The sequence below is a fragment of the Thermobia domestica genome, chromosome 2 (genome assembly GCF_964235325.1).
Source record: "Thermobia domestica chromosome 2, izTheDome1.hap1.1, whole genome shotgun sequence".
Classification (NCBI taxonomy): Eukaryota; Metazoa; Arthropoda; class Insecta; order Zygentoma; family Lepismatidae; genus Thermobia; species Thermobia domestica.
The window spans coordinates 323,729,753-323,745,800 of NC_137455.1; the positions used below are offsets into that span (position 1 = coordinate 323,729,753).

At 36.2% G+C, this 16,048-nt stretch overlaps 1 protein-coding gene across 1 annotated transcript in view; it reads left to right on the forward strand.

Moving 5' to 3' along the window:
• Positions 1 to 16,048, forward strand: part of LOC145678672 (xylulose kinase) — a 106,856-nt gene that overhangs the window by 67,302 nt on the left and 23,506 nt on the right. Inside the window, exons 6-9 of the mRNA XM_081749064.1 lie at positions 1,147 to 1,278; positions 2,972 to 3,125; positions 10,276 to 10,420; positions 12,205 to 12,320. Of these exons, the coding sequence (XP_081605190.1) occupies positions 1,147 to 1,278; positions 2,972 to 3,125; positions 10,276 to 10,420; positions 12,205 to 12,320 (547 nt within the window). The remainder of the gene's footprint in view (positions 1 to 1,146; positions 1,279 to 2,971; positions 3,126 to 10,275; positions 10,421 to 12,204; positions 12,321 to 16,048) is intronic.

Here is a 16,048-nt window from a genome sequence, read left to right on the forward strand (position 1 = left end):
AGTGATAGAGCGCTCACCTCTGGCGCGTACGGTCCCTGGTTTAATCCCAACTCTCGCGAAGTGAGTTTTGTGGTGGACAAACACCGTGGACGTGAATTCTTTCATTTTCTCCCACTTTTGTTCTTCCATTATTATCATTCATTTCATCATCACCGTCTTCCGTTGCCTTGATGCATAATCGTGGGACGTTAAACTCCAAAAATAACATATAATCTCCTTAATTCTGGCTTTTATATTTGCCTTTGTCAGACGATGTACATCTTATCACAATATTTACTGTAAACAGAAACTTCATATAATCAAAACATATAAGGATTATATATTAAGGATAACAGTTTTTAGGAAAGCATAATAAGCACTTTAGATACAAATAAGCATCTAGGAAGGACCTGTTGCAGTGAAGTGGTCGAATTTATTGTCATTACATATTAATTCACGCGCAGATTGCTAAGTTAACATGCGAACTTTAATTTACTAGGAAGGAGATATGTACTTATTCGATGCGCATGCCTTTCTCATTGTGCATTGCGCATGCTTTATATTTGTTAGCTTCCGATGTTCATTATTATTATTATTATTATTTTTTAAAAAAATCGTGTGATATGGCCTTTTCAATAAAATGTTGTTTCTTAGTATTTCTAGTGAATTCTTTGGCTTATCTTAAGCTATGCGTAATGAAAATAAAAATATTTGATGACAAGCTCATTGGTCGGTTAGATTTATTTGTGCATAATAAATTTAGTTCTGTTATAGTTTTTGTTAGTTTGTTTGCTCTGTTTTTAATTTCTGTCTCACACGGTGCGACATGGTATTCTTGTAATTTATCTAAACTTTTTCTTTCTTTAATATTCGTTTTATTTCTGTATATTAAATTTTACTTATAAAAAAAAAGTCTCAGTGCTTTGGAGCGTATAGGTTCAGTCCTTCACGTATATGGTTAAATTAGTTACAAGTCTGTACAGAACAAGACAGCCTGCTAATTATAGAAATTGTTATAGTGTATGGTAGTTTCCTGTTACACGAGTAATGTTCGCACAATTATCAGTTGAAACTTTGGAATGAAAGCTTTCGAAGGTTAAAGCAAAATGTTTTGTTAATACATATCATTGTTTTTTAAGTTTATATACGGTTGTTATTTATTCGCAGCGGATTTCCCTAGTAAGCAGTTTTGCATGTTCACTATTTCTTGGAGATTATGCACCCATTGACTGGGCAGATGGCTCGGGAACTAACTTAATGGATATCAGGAAAAAGGAATGGTGCAGTCAGTGCTTGGAGGTAAGAACACGATATGGATGACGATATTTTTAAAGATTAACTTAAATAATATTCTATATGTAAGTCATGAAGGTTGTTAGTGAACTAGAATTATTTTTATGAAGTAACTAGCCGTTCCACTTGGGCTTCGCAGCAGATTTATGCGCTTTTACAAAATCACAGCCGATTGAATTATCGTACAAGCATTTTAGTAGGAACAACACTTTTCATCGATCTTCTGTTTGCAGATATATAGCAACTGACACAAGAAGCAATTCTGGACAGCGGTATGTAAAACTACTCATGGAAAAGCAAAGTGTTAATAAATGATCACCACATCTTTGAAAATTTGAACTTTTGTTTGCTGATGGTCATTGGAATTGCAGCCGTTTGAATGAGGTGGTGCAGGAATAGAAAGTGTGTTGTTTAACTGTCAGTAAGTTAGTTGTTTAACTCTGTCTAGTCATTTAAGTCAGTTATCTCTTAAGACATTGTATTTCTTTGCAGTTTTTTTTAGTAAATAAAAGTGTTAGAGTATTAAAGTACATACAGTGAAACATTCATTAACTGACATCTCCGTAATACGGATATATATATATATATATATATATATATATATATATAATATGTATGTATGTATGTATTATCAAATATGGGCACAGCCAATCTACCCCCTCTTCTCGCCCTCCTAGCCCCATATCACTGCAGTATCCTGTTTATAGTGGTCAGAATTCCTCTTGGTAAATACGTATATAGCATAGAAAATACTTTCTGCAATTTGAAAATAAATCCGTGGACGGGAAATTCCTTCCCCACAAATTATCTTTGTCATAAAAGTCTATGATCTTACGAACAACCACACAGAAGAGTTGCATCTGCACTTGAAATTCGTCTTTTTCTGTCTGCAATAAATTCTCAGTTGTATGTCCTTATTGCGTTCTTTTAATTTTAGAACAGTCAGTATTCTGTGGTCACGCGTAGCATAATCGCTAACGTTTTCGTCTTTGGTCCCGCGTTTGATTCCCAGTGGGGACACTCGGTCAAAAGAGTGTAAAAGCTTTTTCAAGCCAGCCATCCTGAATGAGTTTTTCTCATTCACACCAGGCAAATGCCGAGATGGTACCTCATATACAGGTCTCAAGCTGTTTCCATCCTCCCCCAATCCTTTCTTCCTTCCCTTTCCTCGAATAGTGAGATTCCCGAAGGACGTCATCCGCTATAGCGACGGGCTAACATGGTCTTAGATGCCAACAAGCTCAGAAATCTAATTCCTAATCCTAATCCTAGTATGCTAATTAAGAGAGTTTTACAGAAGGATGACATGTACTTGAGAAGAAAATTTACTTGAGAAGAAAATTCACTAAAGATGCAGTATATTTTTCGCTCATATAAACATATTCCCCAGCGATAATTTTGTTTCTTTACATTAGTGATGTCATTCACCCAATAATTCTAACACTAAGTACAATATTTCGACATTAGCATATTTACATTAGCTTATTTACAAAATTAATTAACGTATTTACTGTGCACGCAACTACCGCGTGAACTGTGAGTAATATAAATTTGTGTAACCTCTCTACAACGGACCCTATCATTACGGACAAATTACCATATCCTGTAGGTGTCCATTTTTCAGAGGTTTCAATATACATATCCAGTTTTGAAGAGTATTTAGTAACGATTCAATTCGTATTCTGTTCTAATTTTACAGGCTTGCGCACCTGGTCTTGCAGAAAAGCTAGGGGATCCTGCACCGTCGTGCCAAAATTTAGGCCCTATTTCTCAGTACTTCGTTGAAAGATTTGGTTTCAATTCCGAATGTGTTGTAGCAACATTCACTGGTGATAATCCAGCTTCTTTGGCAGGTAACTTTGGTTTAACCATTTTCTTGTATTTTGAGAAAATGAAATTAAAAATTTCTTATATTTTGAAATTTAAAAATTCATTGAATTATCCTGCTTCTAGTATGTTGTGTCTCAAATACTTCTTTTCTAATATTTAGATCATATTATTTTCTAATTAGAATAGTTACTTGAAATTTGGCTTTCCCGTAGAGCTTTGTTTGTTCACTGAGGATAAAAACAAGAGAAAGGTAACAAAAATATCAAGGAAATAAAAAGGAATGTACATATCGGGTAGAGTTGTGCGAGAAACACCTTGTCGATTGCTGCCAGTCACATATCAAATGGTTCTGGAGTAACACGTTATGGTTATGGTTATTTCACGTTAACCATTTTGGCGTGTGACTGGCAGCAATAGATACGTCAAATGTAGGTATGATGTGATAGGAAGAATATCAACAAATAAGGCATCAGGAACGAAGGAATTTTTTGTAATGGAACGATAGAAGAAACATGAATAACATAAAAGGGAATATAACGCTTTGTCACATGCTTCTACTGCACATAGTAACGTAGATATGACCGTGGAAATTATTGTAAACAAAAAAACAAATGTGACCAACTTAAACTCCAGTACTGCGGTACATATGAGCTGTCAGCAGTCATGGGAAGAGACGAGGAAACATGAACATATGGCGTTCGAGAGGAAAGAAGAAAACATGAGACATCGTCCGCACCATTTATTTGATAGTATACAGAAACGTATGTTAATGAGCACGGCAGTATGTCGAAGAACCATGGAAACTGACATGTGCAATGAGCGTAAGCGTAGTTTGTCAAAATGGTGGTCGTCTGCTGCGATAGAGGTATCGAGTCGCACATGCAAAGATCGTTCCACAATATGTAGAATCACGTATGGAATGGCCCTACAGGCTACAGTAATGCGTTATTGCATATTGTCTGGTAGTATTGACACATTCCAGTAGGCAATGACCTCCAGTTTTCCCCAGAGAAAATAATCTAACGGCACAAATCTGGAGAACGAGCCAGCCATTTGACAGGTCCTCCCCATCCTATCCACCGATTGGGAAACTTATGATTCAAACATACTGTAGTGCGTCGTTCACTGAGAGCTGGGCACTCGTCATGTTGATACGTTTCCCTCCTTGTCTAAAGCGGTATATCTTGTTGAAGCAGTAATAGTATTTGGAGTTCATTTTCTAGGAAGTGTATATATCGGTGAGCATTCAGTGTCCATGTATGAAAAAAAAAGATCCAAGATGTTCACCCACTATTCCACACCAGACGTTAACACTCCATGGGCCCTGGTATTCCAATTGGCAAAGGCAATGTGGATTTGTTACACAGGATGGCAATAGGATACGCGACAAACCTGGAATGTCGCGCGTTAACACCCATGCGCAAACCCAGCACGGTTCACAAAATCATTCCCATGTAGCTCCTGATGGATGGAGATATGATATGGGTGAAACGTGCGGATTCAGAGCAACAGCGGCTAGAATATTTGTTGCACCCACCTAATCTGTAATTAGCTTGTTCCGCACACGTTGTCGCGGTGTTAACTTCCAGTGTCCTTTAATTTCACAAAGATCGTACCAAAAAGACGTCACGATGGCTGTTGGCTGTCCAGATATATCTCTGCGTGCATATGGCAGTCTCCTGAGGTATTCTTCCTGCATTCTCCATAGGTCAGGATCATGTCAACTTTTTCTGCGTTTGTAAACACCATTGTCTTCACTCTTACCGCTACGAGTGCTGTCTGCTATGAACTAGCACGATCTCGTGGCTCAACAATCGCATCTTGTTCCGCGTCAAGGGCTGCTCTGTCGAACATCTCAGACGGCATACGTACCGAAGTGGGTCGCTTGTCTTCATATCTTACTGTGTGCAGTAGAGGCATGGGACAAATGGTGCTGTATTTCTCCGCGTGTGTCCGTTCATGTTATTCATGTTTTTGTCCATTACAAAAAATTCACTTCGTTCCTGATCCCACATTTCCTGAGGTCGGTATCGTCCCTGCCACACCATATCTCTTGATTTGACATTGTTGTTTACCACAAACCTTTTATCGTTAGCGTTTCTACTTTCTTTGGTATTTCAATTGGTACTTTTAGATGCCTTACTATATATAATATAGGGTGTTACTGAACTATACCGACAAACTGTAAGAGGTGATTCCTCACATCAAAATAAGAGAAAAGGCTCATGTGAACCTGTAAGGAAAAGTTCATGGTTTCAGAGCTAGGCTGTCTAAAATAGTCAAAAAGTCAAATGTTAACACGCGCTATTTCGAATTCGAGAAAACGTGGAGTGGCGATCCATATCAGCGTAAAGGAAGTAGGAAATATGCATTTTTGGATTGTGTATATATATATACAATCCAAAAATGCATATTTCAACAATGTGTAATGGGTGTGCAAGGGATGGGGAATAACACCCGAAGATACTCTCAACAGAATTCTCAGATATGTTCTGATTTCAGAGTGGGTTCAAAGGAGGCAAAAGGTAAGCTTTGACAACAATGAACACAAAATACTTCAGCGGGAAGTTGGAGGTGTTAGAAACTACCAACTCCACGGTTCCTTGTGTTCAGAATAACGCGTGCTGTGATGTATATTGTTACGGTATATATTACTTTTTTTTTTCGGATATAAGCGTGAAACAGCATTGCAGCACGCGTTATTCCGAACACGAGGAACTGTGGTGCTGGTGGTCCCTAACGTTTCCTACTTCCAGCTGAAACATTTCATGTTCACTGCTGTCAAAGCTTACTGTTTGTGTACCTTTGGACCATCTCGAAATCAGAGCATATCTGAGAGTTATGTTGGGATCACGTCTGAGACCATTGCACGTTGATAAAATATGCATTTTTCGAATTACGTATGTATGACTTCCTTGGAAAATACAAATGAACCCTTCCAATTACATCCAGTAAATGAAACATACGTAAGGAAAACACCATACAGCAGGATGTCTAATGCAGCTGGCTTTGATAAAATAACCACAGAAATGTTCAAGCTAGCACTGGCATTTTTATTACCTTCCTTAACTTGTATTGTATTTTTTCCTTAATAAATGACTGCTTCCCATGTACTTGGAAAACGTCAAAAATCGTATCTTTGCCTAAGAATTCTCTAGTAAAATCTGCAGTTCATCATCTGCATGTCAGAAGTCGTGGGAAAAAATAGTGTTTCAGCAATTGTTGGAATTTGTTAATAATAGTATAATTTCTATTGTTCAGTGTGGATTTCGTAAGCATCATAACATTGTTAGCGCAGTGGTTCATGTACCGATGTAATCTTCTTTGCTTTTGCACAGTAACAGTTTTGGTCTTGTTTGACTTAACTAAGGCTTTTGATATTATAAATTATAAGCTGTTGTTGGTTAAACTCAAATATTATATCCTGTCTGATACTACTGTCAAGTTGTTTAAATCTTACTTATCGTGTGTAGACACAACAAGTCTATTTACGAACATTGCAGTGTTCTGATCTGATCCCTGGAGTAACCTCTGCAGTGTTCTGTATCTTAGTGTTGACCAGGGATTGCCTTAGGGATCTATTTTAGGTCCATTGTTATTTATTTATTTATTATTTTTACTTATTTATTTATTTATTTATTGTATAGTGCTGACCTCATTACTGCTATCAAGTACTCCTCTGTGCATTGTTATGCAGATGATACACAGCTATTTATTACTTCATCACCACACAACATTACGCAAATAATTGAGCTTCTAAGTATAGAACTAATATCTCTTTCTCAGTGGTGTAATGATGATGGCCTCATTATTAACCCTTCCAAATGGTCATATGTATCCTAGGAACTCCACAGCAATTAAACAGAATCAATGTACCAGATCTAAGGATAAAAATTCTAGATTCGTACATTTCCCATTGTACTCATATGAAAACTTTGGGATTGCTGCTCGATGAAGAACTCAATTGGTACAGGCATTTTCTACTCAGTGTAATAAAGCAATTACTCTGTTACGCCGCCCCTACAAAGCAAAAGATTACGGTACTTAACTTCTTCTGTAAAAGTGTACTTTACGAATGTATTTATTCTACCTTTGTTTCACATGTGACGCAATACATGGACAGTCTTTTCCAGCTTACAAATCAAAAACTAGACAAAAAATTCACAACTCATGCATTCTGTTGCTTTTAATGTGACAAGAAAGGAACATGTTTTACCCACGATGAACACCAATAGTATTCTGACTATGTCAAGTTGAAAGTGTCTTCATTATTGCTCTTTTTATTCATAACATTTTGAAAATGAAATGTCCTCAATGCGTGTATTGTAAGCTCACATTTTGGTCTGATATTCATAGACTGTTATAATAAGAAATTTGACACATCAAGACATAATAAAACAAATAGATGTATGTTTTCTTATATCAGAACCAAGGGCAAGGAATGTATTGCTTAAAACAAGTTAAGACTAGCAATCAATTAACACCTTTACTATCGCTTTAAAAGTTTACTTATTCAATGACCAGTGACAATTCTCTAACACTCATGAGATGTACAATTTGTACCACTGCACAGCGTATGTATTTCTTTTACTTGTTTAAAATCTTACTATGTAATGAATTTTATATTTCACTTGCTTTAAATCTATTATAGATTTAGATTTATTTTTAATTCACTTTTTGGAATTTACATTTACTTACGTATATTTTTTAACTCTTATTTTTATTGTCATTATTTGATCTTATCATTACTTCGAATGTATTTTATTATTATTATTATTATTATTATTATTATTATTATTATTATTATTATTATTATTATTATTATTATTATTATTATTATTATTATTATTATTATTATTATTATTATTATTACTCTTTGTGTATTTATTTATTTATTTGTTTATTTTATTGATGATAAGGGTTAAATGTTAGAACTGATTTAGTTGAATCTCGCCCGCATTTAATAAAAGCATTTGAATTTATATTTAAAGCGCACCATGTTTGTAGCTTAAGCTTCCTTGGGCAGTTCATACATAAACAGGGTCTCTTGCTGGAAATAAGGTGAAAGAGGACTCATCGAATCATATTACGTATTTCTAGTCATCAGTGGTACACTCTGCATTTCCACCATTTTCTTGGAACTAAAGCGTTGTTATCTCTGATCAACGGTTTGGAAATCGCAACCGTTCCTTGGTATGTTCAGGTCATGCAACTCGCATCGGACTTTGATTACTGTAATAGAGTAAGGGTATTGCTGGTAAGGATTGAGCTCCTCAGTCACTTTTGGCCACATTCGCACTACAGTTCTCTGCGACAACTCTCTTTAATGCTTGGCAGCGCTTACCTCTGGTGAGTACGGCCCCTGGTTCAGTCCCCGGCCAAGTAAGTTTGTGGTGGACAATATCGTGTCCGTGAGTTTTCTCGGGATACTCCCGTTTTCTTTTACATTATTATACCACCATCATTCACTTGCCCTAATCATGTCTCCCTTAGGCTAAAGGGCATAATGAACGTTAACTGAAAGATTTCATTTTCTTTAATGTTCGGCGACCCATGTCAGTGAGGTTTCTCTCTCGTCCACTGCCGGTATTATTTTGCCATGAGTTCTGTAGGCTATCATCACCTTCCTCGCGACGCATCTTGGACACTGGTCACCTTAGATGCATTTGCACCAATTAACCACGTCCCCACAATTCTGCATATAAGATCCAGGGAGGTTTCCCATATTAGGTCATTACAGTCTGCACGCTTTAACACACGCCTCCTTTATACTCTACCTGACGTACTACAGACAATTACCTAGTACACAACTAACAACAGCTTCCCGGCGGGAGTAAGTGTGATCAGGTGAGTCGGATTCCACGTTAAGCTGTAGGTTTATCTGTTGATATTTATAGTTTGATATAGCTTAACTGCTGAAAGAGACTCTGAACTCTTATCCAACCAATCACTAACAACGATCAAACGCTGCACATGCGTCTGTAGTATTACCAGTCTACTAGTAGTCTGTAGTATTCATAAATCTTACGTTTTGCAAACTACAGGTGTTGCCACTCTTTTGATACCAACTGTCACTTCTTCTTCTGTATTTGTTTTAACAGCACTGAAATTGATTTTCCAAATCGATTCTAACATAAATACTGTGAAATAGAACTATCTTTAATGACCTAACAATGCTGTTGCATGATATTCGAGAGTTGCCTTGTGACTTGTGTGATTAGCGTATGTGCCTTCGGCGTTGGAGACATGGGTTCGATTCCCGATTGAACCTCATATTCGGATCCCGCGTTAACCTCTTCAGATCCATAAGGATTGTAAGGTGTAGAACACTGTTTTTTGAGTTATTTAGGCTAAATCTGACATGTAGATTCCAAAAATCGTCTCGCGAGTTTATCACTTCAACGGCTACCTAGTTATGATCTGGGACTAATATCCCTGTGGTCAGTAAAGATTTTTTTTTAAACGAGTAAGCATAAGTAATTATATCTATGATAAGATTTTTTAATGCTTTGTATTTCTCTGAATAGTGTTGGCAATTATAATGTTTGTGTGCGCTAATAGTAGTGTTTGCTGTGTACTTCATAAATCCTTGAGTAGCAGGTAAATACTGTAATACACAAAACCGGAGACTAATTTTTAAACTATTATAGAGCAATTCGTATTTATATTAATTTATATTCAATCTCATTTATATTAATACCTAAAGGTGTAACATCCAGCACACGGAAACTGAAATATTTTGAATGACTAACCCAGTACAAATTTAGGACAGTTTAGAGAAATATGTCCCTTGGACATGAAGGGGTTAAGCTGTAGAACCAGTCTCGTATAGCCTTAATGCTGAAATAAATGCTAAATCCCAAACCAACAACCAGGCGCAATATTCGTTGTTGGTTTGCGTAACGATATTAGCATATATACTATTCCAACGCATTTTTTTGTCCAATGTAGACCTAATAATTTCCATATATTAAACGCTTCTGTATGCTGTAAGATTAGTGTCACATCCAACTCAGCAACTGTACATTCTTTTTAACCGCAATGTACTTTAAAGTGCGATTGTAGCAGTTATCGTATTGAACTACACAAATACTTATAGCTGACATAATGGCGATAGAATATATGTAATTTGCGTGAGTATCTTGGCTTAATCGTTTTCTTTTTCCATCATAGGAATGAGACTCCGTGAAGGTGACATTGCTGTTAGCTTAGGAACAAGTGATACGCTTTTTATTTGGTTAAACGAACCAAAGACAGTCCTAGAGGGTCATGTGTTATGTAACCCAGTGGATCAAAATGCTTACATGGCTTTATTATGGTACGTATGTTAATTGAATTATTTTTTAAATACAATTATTTGAGCATACTTTTATAAAGCCATAGTTAATTAAAAGTTTCATTAACATATCCTGTGTCTGTGTGTGTATGAAATAGAATTGTTAATTGCACATGCGTAGGTGGAGGTCTCCCCTCGTGTATAACTACTGTTTTGTCTTTCTTTATTTACAATCCAGTCACGTTCTTACCCGAATTAGTCTATTGGAAGTGAACTGTAAGTCGTACGACGTCAATATACAGGGTGTCTACTGGTCATGAAAGTCATGAAAGTCATGAAAAAGTCATATATTTTGCTTAGTGGTCATGAAAGCCATGAAAAAGTCCTTTATTTACCCAACTGGTCATGAAAATATGAAATCTCAGAGTATATTTTTATACTTCATACTTTTATACCTCATACTGCATGTACTGAAACAGTTGTATCAGGTCAGTAATTGTGAGAATTTCCCCCACCAGTTAGTGCTGGCTAACTGGTACTTTACTGTCTTCCTAGCTGCTTCCCATTTCATCTTCTAGTCTCTGTAATATAGTAACAACTTTTTACTGTCCAACTTTCTGATCTGCTATTTCTTTACTTCTAAGAAATGTAAATTGTGTATTTTTGGGCCTTTAGACTTATGCAAATAATATTATTCGTTTGAGTTTGCAGATTTTAAATTTAATGATTTATTTTTTTAAAACGAATTTCTTTTATAATTTGTTTTGTCTTTGGGCAGTTCTCTGAGTGCTTAATTTCAGACAAATTTCTGCTAGATGGATAATTATACTCAGAATTAAAACTTCAAATACAGTTGATTCACTGGTAAGAGCAGGCCCGTATTTAGGTAAGTGCTATTCTATGCTCGAGCACAAGGCGGCAGAATTTTAGATTCTTTCTTTAAGATTCACAATAAGTGATATTTAAGACTAGCAACCCGCATAGTTCCGATGCACAACTGATGGTAGGGGTTTATTATTACTAGTGGTAAATTTTTATCGCCATGGTCATGAAAAGTCATGAAAAAGTCATGAATTTACTTTCTGGTATTCCAGTAGACACCCTGATATACACAATAGCTTTTTTTTTTTTTTTTTTTTTTTTAAATGGCTGCTGTTGCAACGAGAAGTATGTAAAAGTATACCTTTCACCATAAATAACCTTTGCAAACCTTTCTTTCCGTTAGCAAATGTTATAACATTCATTTAATGTCCGGGTATCCGAAAAGTCCCATATCATAAGCTAAATGACGTAACTTTTTTTGTAGTGAATCATTCTGTTGCATGACGAACATGTGGTAGTTATAATTCCTTGTGAGCATAAAGATTACTCGCATCAAAATGTTGCCGGTGGGTGCAATCGACGCCATCTGGAACGATAATCAGTATTCCACACCACTGTGAAACGATTGCTGTAGAAATTAAAAAGAATCAAGAACGTATGCAAAGCAGTTGGCTTACATTATGTCCCCCATGTGCTCAGCAATTTTCGATTCCACCTTCAAACATCTGTGAAACTCAGCGGAGAACACACAGTACAAATACTATGTTTATGTCTATGGTGCGGGACTTTTCGGACATCATGTATGTTTCATATTGGGAGAAATCAAAAATATGTGCGGAAAAGTATATAGCCTTTTCATTAACTTCTGTTCGTTACATTGACATAACTTCAGAAAAAAAAAAAAGTTATGAAGATTTTATTCCTCAGTATTCTATTACTACGTAAAATACTTTTAGTGTAAGAGATATCTTTGTTACGTCAACTTTTTTTTCTCTTTTTTTCAGCTTTAAAAATGGGTCGTTAACACGGGAACGCTTTCGAGATAAATATGCAGAGGGTTCATGGGATATTTTCAACGAATTGTTAAATTGCATTCCAAGAGGAAACTTCGGGAACATGGGTAGGTATTTAAAGTACAATTTCAGCAAAATTGATACTAGTGATTTAATCGTGTAACTTTTTAAAGTGGAATTTTAAAGGGTGATCAGTAATTTAATACTGTCTAGCTTATTCGCTTAATCTTAATTAGCAAGCATTTCAATTAAAAAAAAAATAAATAAAAAATAAAAAAAAAGAAATACAGAGGTTGTTCGGTTTATGTCCGATCGTTTTGGTAATGCTGCTGACACCTATGAAGTTAAGCAAGAACCATGAAACATGCCGTTGTCTGTGTTGTCTCAGTTTGCAGATGCCAAAGTATCGTGCTGGTGCTTGTAAAATAGCACCTAAAGTAAGCCGTTATTGGAAAGAGCACATCATAGATCCTGTGTGGAAGATGGTTTAATTATTGGAGGAACAACAGTTAAAGATATCATGTCCAGTCAAACACAAATAGGGTCTATACATTTGGCAACAAAACAGGTCTGTTCGAAGTTCTCAATGAAAGTGCCGTCGGATATGCTTCGTGAAATTTATCGATTAGTAATCCAGGAGACTCGACCACAACAACGTCACATGGTCCAGAGGTTAAATCAGGATGTCCACATTCTGGAAAGTCGGTAAAAGTCAGGGAAATAAAAATGTATCAGGGAAAGTCAGGGAAATGGCAGATTGGTCAGGGAATGTCGGGGAAAAATAGATTTAGGTCCATTGTTCAGTTATTGAATTTATGAAATAGTAAGTGTGATATCGGCTTAATGCATATGTTTGTAAATTTACATTATTTTGGATTAAAGAAAATTGTAAAAAGAAAGAAACAGAAGTGGAGAGAGCACAAGGCGAGCTATGGGGAAGGTGGAGACTGGGGTTTCTTTCTTTTTTCTTATTTTTAGATCATTCAATGGTAAGGGAAATCTGGAAATTTGGTCATGGAAAATCAGGGATTTTTTTCTTTTCCAAATTGTGTGGACACCCTGTTAAATCTGGCTTAGTCTACTGTCAGTCATGTTGTTTGTCACCATCTTGGTCTGCGATGTGTATATAATTTCCGAGTTCACAACCTTCTGCAGCATATTGCTGTGCGGAAGACATTTGTTGTGTCAAAATGGAAGGAGCAGAAAACGTTAGTCCATGTTTATTACCTTTCTTCCTGTGAAAAGCTGTGATGCCAGCCCAATGAATTTCTGCGTAAATGACATCTACTACATACCCCTACTGGGTTATTGAAAACTTTGAGTGGGGAATGGGATGGAATTCGTATACCTGTACTGCAACGCATTTTGTTACAGTGATAATTTCGATGTAAGGCGATATTGCATAATGCTAATGATCCTATATTCCATAATGCTAATGATCCTATATTCCATAATGCTAATGATCCTATATTGCATAATGCTAATGATCCTATATTGCATAATGCTAATGATCCTATATTGCATAATGCTAATGATCCTATATTGCATAATGCTAATGATCCTATATTCCATAATGCTAATGATCCTATATTCCATAATGCTAATGATCCTATATTCCATAATGCTAATGATCCTATATTCCATAATGCTAATGATCCTATATTCCATAATGCTAATGATCCTATATTCCATAATGCTAATGATCCTATACAACATAAACGGTGGTGACGGCACGGCCTTTCCTACGGTACATACAGTTTAAAAATCAGTCGGATATAAACTGACAACCTTCTGTATTTGTATAAGTTGTTTTTAGATATAGCGTCATTTCCATCAAATCATCCAGCTCAAATATAATTGTCCATCCCACCATTTCAGATTTCTATGAAATTTAGTATGCAGTATGTATACGGAAATAAAAGAACCCATATTTTTAAGTATTTTCCCATATTGGTCCTGGCTAGTTAATTTTAATCTTCGAAAGAAGGCAGTAAATGAACCAAAAATATTTAAATTCACCTTGCTGAAAATTTGATCAGAACTTCGGAAGTTTAACGTAAGACGACATGAATGGGACATGAATAATAAGTGAAAAATGTATTCAAAGTGATGATAATTATAATTGATTTTGAAAACCTTTGTACGTTCATTTACCAAAGTTATGTCTGTCAAAACAAAGGACATTGATATAGATATGACATAGTTTCCTATTAGAGTGTAAAAATATTGTTGGGTCGTATATGCTATTAGCAATGTACGGAGGTTATGTACAGTCCGCAGCAAAAAACCTGCAACATAAGCATGTAAGTTTATTGTGAAACGACGAAGTCTTTTGCTCCAAAATAAGTGTGCAGGGGAGGACGCCAAGGTTTCTCCTGGCGTGATTCGTGCCACTTAGATGTTATGTTGATTCCCTGGGCTGTTAGGCGTAGTTTCACAATATTCTTATATGCCCATGTTGCAGGCTTTTTGCTGCGGACTGTACATAGAGATAGAGGCCATATGCTTGAGGATACTTCCGGTTCATGGCCACTATCTTACACCGTGAGATATGTACGTCCTGCAAAACGAATTATCGTTTATTGGTAATCAATGGTCCCATGCATGCTTATTCACGCTTACGTTTATTTCCCTGACTTACCAAGAATGTATTCTTTCTTATGAGGAAACCCTTTTCACGTTTACTGTGAAATTTTCATTTTTGGGTAGAACAGGTCTAATACGAGCACATGTGACAATATTCAACTTGGAAAGTTTCTTTTATCGCGATTTCGAATGCCTGTCACTCCTAAACTGCCTGTTGCTAGGGGTTGATAGGCACTTTCTGTTTTGCTTTCACTTATAGAATCTCCTCCCAACATTCGTGTGATTATCATACTTCGTAACACTTAACGTTTTTGCATTTTATTTTTTGCATAGCATTTTACTAGTGTTCAGTAGCTCTTTTGGCGGCGAAGGAAAGTAGCATATATGATTTTGTGTAGGAAACTGTGTTGTAATACCGCTCAAGCTTTAAAAAGCTTATACAGGGTGTTCCGGGAATAAACTGACAAACTTTAACACATGTTTAGACCTCATACAAGAAAAAATTATCTGCGACTTTGTTCGGAAACGCCTAATTACGGAGATGGGACCAATTTAAGGTAAATGGTGGAATTGATCATAGAGTGGCTACAGTATGAAACAACCGACAAATTTCGCGTACTTGTTCAAAACTTCAGTATTATATAAAACCTACGACTTTGTCCAGAAACTCGGTAATTAGTGGAATTGGTCGTAGAATGGTTACTGTAAATTAGACCCATCTCCGTAACTAGGTGTTTCCTACTTAACTCACAGATAAACTTTTTCTTGTCTTGAGTTGTTGAACACATGTGCAAAGTTCGACGGTTGTTCTATTCAGTGTACCAATTGCTCTAGCTATCTTAAATTGATTCCATTAATTAGACGTTTCCGACCAAAGTCGCAGATAAACTTTTTTCTTGTACTGTATTGAGATTCTAAACACATGTGGGAAGTTCGTTGGTTTATTCCCGGAACACCCTGTATGTAGCATTTTTTCAGAGAGAGGAAGAAAGAAAGACCAAACACTAAATTATTATGAATCTGAATAATGGATTCGACGTTGTTGCGACGTGAGTTTCTTGATGACGCTATGCGCACCTTGGTAGAGTAGAGCTACTGACCTGGGAATTGAGTCCGTAGAGAATTAGCGCGTGGTGATAAATAAACGTGAGGATTTATCAATGCTAGACAAAGGTTCAGATGATGAGGTCTCGAAAAACTGGTGTATGTAATCGAAATGTCACAGACATTAGATTGGCGGAACCCATCT